Below are 12083 nucleotides of genomic sequence, written 5' to 3' on the forward strand. Positions count from 1 at the left end.
TCACTAAGTTGCCCAGGCTGGGCTTAAACTTGCTTCTTGAGTGCATGGATTACAGGTGTGTGCCAACATACTTGCCCATATTTTATTTTATTCATTTGCTGTCAAGAGAGCTGAATCCAGGGTGTTCCCATTGAGCTATGTCTGCAGCCTCTTTTTTTTTTTTTTTTAAATAATTTTGAGTCAGGGTATGCCAGACTGGCTTTGAACTTGCACTCCTCCTGCCTCAGCCTCTCAAGTTACTAGGATTACAGGTGGGAGCCAAAAAAATGTCTTTTGAGATGTAATTTTTAACTATACCATGAGAAATTTATTAGGATATCCAAACATCATTAAAAGTAAAATAGACCCACAAACATAAATAGCTTTAAAAGGAAACTCCTAAAAGTGCACACTAAATGTGACAGTGTGTGTACAAACCTACAATTATATGTTAAAACTATAAAATGAGTTTTAGAATATCTACAGCAAAGTAAAACAAAAGCAGATATGATAAATCTATATACTTGATCATTATATAGTAATTATCTGGTACTAAATTTTTGAAAATGTTAGACTCTGTGACATGATCTTTTCTTGAGGGGGCATTTTACTTCCCCTCTTTGGTGGTGGAAATGGCTACATTACCCCACTTCTTAACTCCAAACTTTCCTCAGTAGAATCAGTGTGACTCTGGGAGTTTTGGTGACTGCTGGTGTTCACCTTAGATTGTTAGAGCTTATTCTGAAGGCTTGCAACATGGGCTCTGTGGTAGTTTTAAAAAATATGTATAAAGCATGTAGAAATATTTCTCTTAAAAACAGCAGCTACAATGACACATCTACACACATTCCAAAGCAGGCCCCGTGCAAGGAATTTCTGTGCTGTCAATAAAGTCAGTCACCATGTTCTTTAAGCACACTAAAGTGATTCTTATCACGGTAGAGGATGACTTTGGCAGTGAGCCACAAATGTACACAGTGACTGATCAGAAATGCCTCCTTTATGAGATGTCATGAATTTTATTATCTCATCCATTCATCTGAATTTTCCTGCTTGAAAAACTCAAGGCCAGTGGTGGGAAACTATGGCCCGAGTGCCACAGCGGGCTGTTTGTCATTGAAACCTCTAGAAGGTTCTCCGGCACTGTTCTAGACTTGCTCTGCACTTGTGATGAATACGGGCCTTGCCTGTTGTGCAAAAACCATTTATAGGAACCAGTCATGTTCTTTCATCTGTAATCACATTTCTAAAATGTAGCAGAAAGTTTAATGTGTTCCTGGAGATTGCTTTTGTGTTAGGTTGCATTGAAAATTAAATATTTAATATATATGTAGAGCCATTTCTAAATCTCAAAATTTTTGCCTAGGCTTCCTGGCAAAGATAGTGGAAAATTAGTAAACAAACAAAAGCAACAACAACAACAAAACTTTGAGGTTTATTGTGTTCTTAAACTCCTGTTCTAATCCTGGGTCTTCTATCACCCTATCTGTGCCATGGCATGTACAATTTATTTATCTTTTAATTTTAAAAACTTTTTATATTTTGCTAAATTCACACTGACCAGCTGCCCTGATCTTCCATCCCGATTATGATACTCTGATACCGATAGGACCAAGAATTGTAAAACACCCAGTGTACACCTTGTGGGTTCTTGTACACTTATGGATTCTTCTGAAGTTCATTGACTCTCTCATGGATTCTTTGTAGAATGAGTCTTGGATTTGGAGAAATTTGTTGGCTAGTTTTCTCTCGTTCTCCATTAAATAGTGCACCAGTTCCTTCATCAGCCTGAGTTGCGTGCTGCATCCTGGAGGGCTTTATTTTCTAAGACAGTTTGAGCTTGTGCTGGCCTGGCATTTCTGTAGATCTGGGTCTTCCCATCATAGGTGTGTCCTCTCTATGGCTCCAGGCTACTAACCACTTAATTTTAACTAGTTGTCAGAAAACCACTTCCTAGCTTCTTATCCTTGTCATGATTTCCTGATGATCTCTCCATCTGGGCTATGTAGATGAGCAGTTATTTTTCCATAATACTTTTCCACCAGCAGATGGGAGTAATGTTTCCCCTTATGTTAATAACTTCCCAATACAGTAGTAAATTGTGTGGTATTTGAACATATTTGTACTTTTTGAGTTGAAATACAGCTGATTTTAAAAATATCTTAAAGGTAAAAGCTAACCAACAGAGCCAGGTATGGTAGCACACAATTGTAATCCCAGCACTCAGGAGGTTGGGGCAGGAGGATTGCTGTAAGTTCAAGGCCAGCTTGAACTACACAGCAAGACCTGGTCTCAAAAATAAAAAAAGAAAAAGAAAAAGCTAACCAACATTTCTGATCAAGTCTTTTAACATGTTGCTGTACTCTTAAGTTACTGGCTCAAATCTCCAAATTATTCTTTCATTTTTAGTCTGTACTGGTTTTTTTTTTTTTGTATGAAATTCTTTTATTGGTACATTGTAGGTATACAACACAATTACATTTCTCATTGGGAATTGTACCTTTACATAATGCATCTTGGTTCTTATTTTTCCCCATTCCTAGCCCTCCCTTCACACCCTCCACCCTTCCCTATTTACAAAGACTTTATTTCCATTTTTTCCATTTCTCAGCATTTTTCCTTTCCCTTCTTTCCTTTCCCCTGCCCCTCCCACTACCTCTACCCCTTTGGACCTTTTCTTCCTATTTTACATTATCGATTATTCATTCTAATCATTGGTACATTTTAGGTATACAATATAATGACATTCATCATTGGAAATTTGCACCTTTACATAGTCTCTCTTGGTTCTTATTTTTCACCCTTGCCCAGCCCTCCCTTCAACCCCTCCATTCCTCCCTGTTTACAAAGATTTTGTTCCTATTTTTCCATTTTCTCATATTAATCCCATTCCCTTCTATCCTTTCCCCTAACCCTCCCACTTCCTTCCCCTTTGTCCCTTTTCTTCCTATTTCACATGACCTATTATACATTTAGTCCTTATTTACACTTTCAGTTTCTCACACCAGAGAAACTATTCGGTATTTACACATGTGTGTCCTATTTATTTCACTTAAGAGTATTGTCTCAATGTGCATCCACTTAGCTATAAATGTCTCTAATTTCTCATTTTTGATGGCTGAGTAGTACTCCATTTTATAAAAAACCACATTTTCTTTATCCAGTCTTCAGTTGATGGGCATTTGGGCTGTTTCCAAGTTTTAGCTATTATAAACTGTGCTGCTATGAACATGGGTGCACATATATCACTGTGGTATGATTCTTTGAATTCTTTGGGGAGGATCCCCAGCAGGGGAATAGCGGGGTCAAATGGGACTTCCAGTCCTAGTTCTTTGAGGTATCTCCATACTGATTTCCACAGTGGTTGCACCAGTCTACACTCCCACCAGCAGTGGAGCAGGGTTCCTCTTTCCCCACAGCCCTGCCAGCATTTGTTATTGGTTGATTTCCTGATAGCAGCCATTCTTTCTGGAGTGAAGTGGAATCTCAGCGTTGTTTTCATTTGCATCTCTCGAATGACCAGTGATGTTGAACATTTTTTCATGTATTTATTTGCTATTTCTACTTCTTTATCTGAGAAATGTCTGTTCATTTCAGATGCCCATTTTTGGATTGGGTCTTTAAATTTGGGAGGTCTGATCTTTTTAAGTTCTTTCTAGATTCGACATAGTAGACCTTTGTCTGAGGAAGGGCAGGTGAAGATTTTTTCCCACATTGTGGATTGTCTCTTCACACTGCTAGTGGTTTCTCTTGCTGTGCAGAAGCCTTTTAATAAGAAGAGATCCCATTTGTTGATTGTTTGTGCTAGTTCACGGGCTACTGAGGTTTTGTTCATAAAATCTTTTCCTACACTGATGTCTTCAAGAGTTCTACCCAACCTCTGTTCCAACTGGTTCAGAGTTTCTATTTGAATATTTAGATCTTTAATCCATTTTGATTGTAGTTTAGTGCATAGTGAGAGATACAGGTCTAGTTTGAATCTTTGGCAAGTTGAAGCCCAATTTTTCCAGCACCAATTATTAAAGAGGCTATCTTTCCTCCAGTGAGGGTGTTTGGCTCCTTTGTCAAAGATGAGATGGCTGAGTGTGTCTGGCGTTGTTTCTGCATCTTCTAATCTGTTCCACTGGTCCTCAGGTCTGTTTCTTTGCCAGTACCATGCTGTTTTTATCACAGTAGCTTTGTAGTATAGTTGCAGGTTGGGGATTGTGATACTCCCTGCCAAGTCTCTGTTACCTAGAATTGCTTTTGCTATTCTGGGTCTCTTCTTATTCCAAATGAATTTTTGGATTGTTTTCTCAAGGTCTATGAAGTCTGCTGCTGGGATCTCAATTGGAATTGCATTAAATCTATATAGCAGTTTTGGAAGTATGGCCATTTTCACTCTATTAATCCTTCCTACCCAGGAGCAGAGGATGTCTGTCCATTTTCTGATATCATCTTCCATCTCTCTTTTCAGAGTGCCATAGTTTTCAGAGTAGAGGTCTTTGATTTCTTTCATTAGGTTGATTCCTAGGTATTTCAGTTTTTTGGATGCTATTGTGAAAGGAATTATTTGCTCTATTTCTCTCTCAGTGAGTCTATCATTGGTGTAGAGGAAAGCTATTGATTTTTGTGTGTTGACCTTGTAACCAGCTACTTGACTGAATTAGGTTATTAAGTCTGGAAGACTTTTGGTGGAGTTCTTGGGGTCTTCTCTATAGAGTATCATGTCATCTGCAAATAATGACAGTTTGACTTCTTCATTACCTATCTTTATTCCTTTTATTTCTTTCTCTTGTCTAATTGCCGTGGCTAATGTTTCCAGAACTATATTGAACAAGAGTGGTGATAGTGGACATCCTTGTCTTGTTCCTGATTTGAGTGTGAAGGATTTCAGTTTTTGACCATTTAGTATGATATTGGCTGTTGGTTTTTCATAGATGGCTTCTATCAGTTTGAGGTAGAGACCATCTATTCCAATTTTTTGTAGTTTTTATCATAAATGCATGTTGAATTTTGTCAAATGCTTTTTCTGCATCTATGGAGATAATCCTATGGTTTTTGTCCTTGGCTCTATTGATATAGTGTATTACATTGATTGATTTTCGTATATTGAACCATCCCTGGATTCCCTGGGATGAATCCCACTTGATCAGGGTGTATGATCTTCTTGATGATCTTCTGCATTCTGTTTGCCAATATCTTAGTAAGGATTTTTGCATCTCTGTTCATTAGTGAGATTGGCCTATGGTTCTCCTTTTCAGCTGGGTCTTTCTCTGCTTTGGGGATCAAGGTGATGCTTGCTTCCAGGAATGAATTTGGGTGTATTGCTTCCCTTTCAATTTCACTGAAGAGTTTAAACAGTAGTGGCAGCAGTTCCTCTCTAAATGTCTTGTAGAATTCAGCAGTGAAGCCATCAGGTCCCAGGCTTTTCTTAGTTGATAAGTTTTTAATTACATTTTCAATTTCATTGGTTGATATTGGGTTGTTCAGAATTTTTAGGTCTTCTTCATTCAACTTTGGTAATTCATATGTATCTAGGAATCTGTTCATTTCTTCTGTGTTGTCCATCTTATTGGCGTATAGGTTCTGGAAGTAGGTATTGTTGATCCTCTGTACTTCTGCTGGGTCTGTTGTCATTTCACCCTTTTCATTCCTAATTGCATGGATTTGGGCCTTTTCTTTCCTTTTTCTGACAAGGTTGGCTAAAGGTTTGCCAATTTTGTTGATTCTTTCAAAGAACCAACTCTTGGCTTCATTGATTTTTTTGTATCGTTCTCTTAGTCTCCATTGCATTGATTTCTCCTCTGATCTTTATAATTTCCTCCCTTATATGAGCTTTGGGGTTGTCCTGCTCTTCTTTTTCTAGAAGCTTGAGGTTCAGCATCAGGTTGTTTAATTGGACTCGTTCTGTTTTCCTAATATGCATATTCACTGCTATGAATTTCCCTCATAAGACTGCTTTCATTGTGTCCCATAGATTCTGATATGTTGTATTGTCCTTGTCATTTAATTGAAGCAACTGTCTGATTTCTTCTGTAATTTCCTCTGTGACCCCCTGTTTATTCAGAAGTGTGTTGTTCAATTTCCACATGTTTATGAAATTTGAGTTTCTTTTGCTATGGATCTCCAATTTCATCACACTGTGGTCTGATAATGTACAGTGGATAACTTCAATTCCTTTGCACTTCCTTAAACATGTTCTGTGTGTGAGTATGTGGTCTATTTTTGAGAATGACCCATGTGCAGCTGAGAAGAATGTGTATTCTGATTTTGTGGGGTGGAAGACTCTGTAAACATCTGTTAACTTCATTTGTTCAGGAGTTCGATTGAGTTCTAGTATTTCATTACTTATTTTTAGCCTAGTTGAGCTATCTATTTGTGACAGTGGGGTGTTGAGGTCCCCCACTACAGTTGTATTAGTGCATATATGACTTTTCATGTCCATTAGTATTTGTTTTATATAGTTGGGTGCACTAGTGTTTGGTGCATAGGTATATATGACTGTCATCTCTTCCTCTTGGATTGTTCCCTTTACAAGGATGTAGTGTCCTTCTTTGCCTCTCTTAATCAGTGTTGGTTTGAAATCTACTTGATCTACCAAGAGGATAGCTACTCCTGCTTTTTTTCGGGTTCCTGTCACATGGAGTATTGTTTTCCACCCTTTAACTTTCAGTCTGTGAGTTTCCTTTTGAATTAAGTGTGTTTCTTGTATGCAGCATGTTGTTGGATTTTGCTTCTTGACCCATTCTCCCAGTCTTATTTCTTTTGATTGGTGAATTGAGACCATTAACGTTGATGGTTATAACTGAAATGTATTGACTTGTCATTGCCATGACTTTTTCTTTTTGTTGGGTTCTCCTCCTTTCCATTTAGTTTCTTGTCATGACAGATGGGTTCATTCTGCTTTGCTTCCTGGGGTTGTGATCCTCAATGTCTGTTCCTAGGCTATTGCGTAAAATTCTTTGGAGTGCTGGTTTGGTAGTCACGAAGTTCCTAAGGTGCTCTTTGTCATGAAAGTATCTTATTTCTCCATCAGTTTTGAAAGATAGTTTTGCAGGGTCCATCAATCTGGGTTGGAGGCTGTTTTCTTTTAGGTCTTGGACTATGTCACTCCAAGCTCTTCTTGCCTTGATGGTTTGTGTTGAGAAGTCTGCTGTGATTCTGATGGGCTTTCCTTTGTATGGGATTTGTTTCTTTTCTCTGACTGCTTGGAGAACTTTGTTCTTGTGTTTCTGGAATCTTAGCAGTTATATGCCTATGTGTAGATTTTTTTTGATCAAGGCTATTTGGAGTCCTATATGCCTCCCTTATCTGTATGTCAAGTTCTTTTCCCCTGCTTGGGAAGTTTTCTGCCATTATTTCTGTGAAGAGATTTTTTTATGTCATCTCCACTCTCTCCTGTTTCTTCCTTGAGCCCAGTCAGTCTTATGTTGTTCTTCTTTGCATCATCTAGCAGCTGCTGGATTGATTTCTCCTGTTCCCTTATAATTTTAAAGCAATTTTTCTTTTCCTGGTCACTAATTGCAATCTTATCTTCTATATATGAAATTCTGTCCTCACACTGGCTCATTCTGCTGTGTAGACTTTCATTGGAGTTTTTCATGTCCTGGAAATCTATTTGCATCTGTTTTATGGATTCCATTTGTTTCTTATGTTGGGATTCTATCATGTTCCTGAGCTCCTCTCTAGATTTATTAATCATGTCTTGCACTAGGGGCACAGTTTCTCCTGTTATCTGAGAAATTATTTTTGATTTCGTTTTTTCCAGATCCCCTTTTGTTGCCAGTTCAGTGGGTCCAGGTGGTTGAGTGTCAGAGTGTTCCATCTCATTTCCCTTTGCGGTTGCTGTAGGTGATCTGGAAGTCTGGTTTTGAGACTTATTCACACGTTTTCTCATTTCGACTGGGCCAGGGGGCTGTTAGCGCCTGGATGGATTAACTCCTCTGAGCTGTGTTAGGTAGGCCAGGTGGCTCCAGCAGCGGTAGGGATGGTGACCCAAAAGCCCTTTCCTGTGGGCTGGGAGCAGTGGGAGGGATGGTGGCCGGGAACCCCCTTCCTCTGGACCAGGAGCAGTGGGACGATGGCCCAGAAGCCCCTACCTCTGGGCCTGGAATAGCAGGACTCAGTACCTTGGTCTGGTGATCTGGTGTTCTCTGCGTCTTTGTAGTGTGGAACCAGGTGGCTGCCTTTCTGTAGCGGGGTGATTCGGTGTCTTCTGCGCGACTCAGGACCTCTGTAGGGTGTGCACAGACCTTCCTGTGTGCAGTGGGCTGATTCGGCATGTTCTGTGCGACTCAGGACCTCGGTAGGGCATGGGCAGACCTGCCCGTCTGCAGAGGGGTGATTTGGCGTCTTCCTCGTGACTCAGGACCTCGTTAGGGCGTGCACAGACCTGCCTGTCTGCAGCGGGCTGACTCGGCGTGTTCTACTCTGTACTAGTTTTGATGTAAAGCAACATGAATAGAAGTCATGAAAAAAGCATGGGAGTAAATATAAAATATATTAATTGAAATTCCATACTGTAGGGGAAAGAAGATTCATGTTAATTGCCTGGGATGAAGGATGGAATTCAGTTTTGAACAAATTACCTAAACATTGTAGAGTTACTACATGCAGAGTACATTTCCATATATTCCCAGCTGGAGAATGTACCAAGTTCTAAATCTAAGATCCTCCTTTCAAAGCTTACTCTCTTAATTGAGATAAGACAGGCAAGCAAGCGAGTGATCTGTAGCGATCATCCATGTCCAGTCCCTGTGGAGGTTGGCATTACCCAATAAGTACATGGAATAAAATGTTATGAGTCTGGAGGAGGTGTGGGATCATTCATTTAGTCAATCAGTATCTATGGAACAACCTTTATGTCAGCATTTTGGTTTAGGGGTACAGTTACGTCAGGCAAGAGTGCTGCCTTCAGAGAAAGCCTCTATGAAGAGGTGGCTCTTGAGCCAAATATTATGAAGAAGGCAGATACGTTAGGATCTAGGTCTCCAGCAGAAGGCACATGGGGAAGCTCCAGTGGAGGAACTGGCTTGCTGTATTTCAGGAAAGGAAGAAGGTTCGGATCAGGGAGGATGGTAGAAGATAATAGATGGAGAAAGGCCACGGGTCCCATGGCGGTTTGTAGGCCCTGGCACAGGGCTCGATTGGGGCTTTGCGGAAGGCTTTGCAGGAGTTGGAGTTAGTTGATTTGGATGATAAGCACTTTACATGGGTTATGTCACTACTTGTCATAGCCACCTTACAAGAAGGGTACAGTTAGCTCCATTCCCAGATGAGGGCACAGGAAGACTGATCAAGTGTTTTGCTGAAGGGTGGCATATTTTCTTTTGTTTTTTTATTAGAATGTGTTTGTAATGCATAATGATTGCATTTATTGTGGGGAGTTGGTACACATGCATAACACATCTTAATTCTTTTTGTCCTCTTCCCCTCCTATCCCTCCCTGCTCCCTTAACTCTTGTTCCCCTTCCCATTTGAAAAAGCTCTATTTCCATTGTTTCTTCAGTGCTCTGTCTTTATTTAACTCAAAATAAAAAAGCATCAAATGGGCTAAGCACTTCTCACAAGTTTTTCACAAGCCGGGAAAGCAGAACAGTCTTTGCCTTTCTCCCGGAAGACCGCAGAGAAGGGGAAAGCTGACTTAGGGTAGGCATGAGGAGCGAATGTTTCAGTCTCATGGGATAGGATTGTTGTTTTGGTTTGGCTTTGGGGTTAGTGTGTGTGTGTTTGTTTATGAGCTCGTTTGTTAGCTTTTAGCTAAGCCTCCTACTTCAGTCAAGCAGATGAGAGTCTGTGAAGGAGAAACAGTGTTTGCACTCGTGACCCAGCAGCCCCAGGGCAGCAGATCTCCTCGAAAAGGAAACGTGTGGCTCCTCGAGAGTCTCTTCCTGTCCCTGTCGCCCTTTGGGCAAGTCCCACTCTCTATGTCTTCATGTGCAGAATGAGGTGACGGCATGGAGGATATGCGCACTTTGAGTAGGATGAAAAGATCCATGACTCACTTCCCTTTCCTTCCCGCTGAGGTACTGAGCATGGAATAACAGTGTACACTTGACTCAGCGTTGCTCACTGCAGCGTTAGTCAGCCTGTGTGCTTAGGAAGCGGTGAGGACTGCTGAGAGGAGCATGGCCAGCCTCCAGCAGCCGTTGGTGTGCGGGGCCCAGGAGTGCCAGCCAGAAGGTTGATGGGAACGGTTCCTTCCGTATTTAACATGCACAATTCCTGTGGGTATATCCCGGTCCTTGGCTCAACATTTGATGATATTCAGGACTTTCAGTTCATTGTTCTAGGTGTCATAATTGTGGTGTCATTATGTTTCTTAAAACTGTTCTTACCTTTGAAAGGATACACATTGGAGTTTGAACTGATAAAATATGACACCTGACGTTTGCATCAGAATGACCCAAGCCACACACCCATATCCCAACACTCTGGGAGGCTGAGGCAGAAGGATCACAAGTTCTACACAGCCTGAGTAACTTAACAACTTAGCAAGAGCCCGACTCAAAGTGAAAAAATAAGGCCTGGAGATGGAGCTCAGTACAAAGGCTCAGTACTGAAGAAATCTAAAAAAGACCCAGACTGAAGGGATTAATGAGATGATTGGAAACAAGATTAACCATAAGCTGGTAATGATTAAAGCTGGCTGATTGGTTTATGGTGGCTCCTTTTATTTTTCTGTTTTGGTAACTTTTGAAATTTTTTATAATGCAAAAGCTGTTTTCAGTGCATGGTTCTGTACTGCAAGGTGGATCTTTGGTGACAGTGTGGCAAGCTTTAGTGCATAGACCGACTGCGGCCTCCTTGGCGTCCGAGGCTTTTTGGCTCACAGGGAGATCTTAGGCAGGCTTTCCTCGTGTCTGGGAAAGTGGCTGCGTTTCACACACTGGCAAATACATGGCCAGTGCCCAATAAATATTGAAAGAGTAAATGAAACCCAAGAGACCAAAGCCCTGATCTTCTCTCCTTGTCTTTACAGCGGAGCCCAGGGGGAGTATGCTGGCCTGGCCACCATCCGCGCGTACCTAGACCATAAAGGAAAAAGGCACAGAACGGTGAGGAGGGTCGGGTAGCTCCTGCTCCCATGGGGTCGCACTACGCCCAGCTCCCAGGGTCCTGTCTGTACTATGGGATATTTCCTCTGGGCCTTCATAGTAGTAGATGGGGCACATATAATCAGGAAACAGATTTCTGTGAACTGGCCATTTATATTCCTTGCCTCCAAGACACCCTGTTTCACCATATTGAGGGAAATCATTTGGGGATAAAAGGCTTTCTGCTCAAGCCCAGCATGTAGGCTGCTCTCTCCAGGGAGTGAAGCAAGAGGGAACAGGAATGTTACTATTGCAAACCTTCTCCTGGCCTCAGCCCTGGCCTGGGGAGTGAACCAGCAAAGGGCAAAGACCACACTTTAATTCTTCTGTAACCCCTACTGTGGCCAAGCACACTTCTGGTCATATGCATGCTCACAAATATTCAGTGAGTGAGTAGATTCCCCATTAGATGATTTTCAGCTCCAAGCAACAAAAAAGGGGCGCGGAGCAGAGTGAGTTCTGGCTCACTGTTTGCGGTGAGTGTGCATCTAGTCTCCACGTCCAAATCACCCCTTGGGGCCCTTGTGGACCAGCAGGGGCTGATGGTACCACTGATCCCTAGGGTGCTGCCTTTTCATCTAACACAGGCCTCAGGTGATGGCAGAAAGAAGCCTGTGTCCCTGGTCCCTTCCTTCTGGTGGCCAGCAAGTGCTTGGAGTTCCTAGCTACGCTGGGTCAGAGTCAGGGCCAGAGCAAACCCCTTCTAGGCCCAGGAGAGTTTGAGCAAGGGTTACACGGTGGTTCTGGGTGTACAAATCAGTGGTGTTGGGTGAGTGGGGGCTCAGCCTTAGTTCATTCCTGGTTTTTTCCAAATGGGAAGATTATTCATGACCAGTGGCTCCAGTTTTACAATGAATTTTCCTTGCAATAAAAAAAAATAAAGGAACATTTTCACTCTCCTTCCTTTGCTTACTCATCTTGGCCCCATAGGTTTATCTTTCTGGGCCTTCATCCTGGTTGGAGAATAGAATTTTTTAGGGGGAAGGTGGTGTTTGGGACAGTCTCACTACGTGGTTCAGGCTGGCC

At 41.6% G+C, this 12083-nt stretch overlaps 1 protein-coding gene across 5 annotated transcripts in view; it reads left to right on the forward strand.

Moving 5' to 3' along the window:
- Gldc (glycine decarboxylase) overlaps positions 1-12083 on the forward strand; it is a 203077-nt gene that overhangs the window by 153465 nt on the left and 37529 nt on the right. For all 5 annotated transcript variants that reach the window (XR_015439925.1, XM_087183468.1, XM_004838263.3 and 2 more), the window contains one exon: positions 10943-11018. Coding sequence is in view for 4 of the 5 variants with exons in the window: in XM_087183468.1 (XP_087039594.1) it covers positions 10943-11018 (76 nt within the window). In the remaining variant the exon portion in view is untranslated. The remainder of the gene's footprint in view (positions 1-10942; positions 11019-12083) is intronic.

Source organism: Heterocephalus glaber, unplaced genomic scaffold (assembly GCF_053883595.1).
Source record: "Heterocephalus glaber isolate CG9 unplaced genomic scaffold, H.glaber_assembly_v1.0 deba00001481, whole genome shotgun sequence".
In the NCBI taxonomy this organism is placed as follows: domain Eukaryota; kingdom Metazoa; phylum Chordata; class Mammalia; order Rodentia; family Bathyergidae; genus Heterocephalus; species Heterocephalus glaber.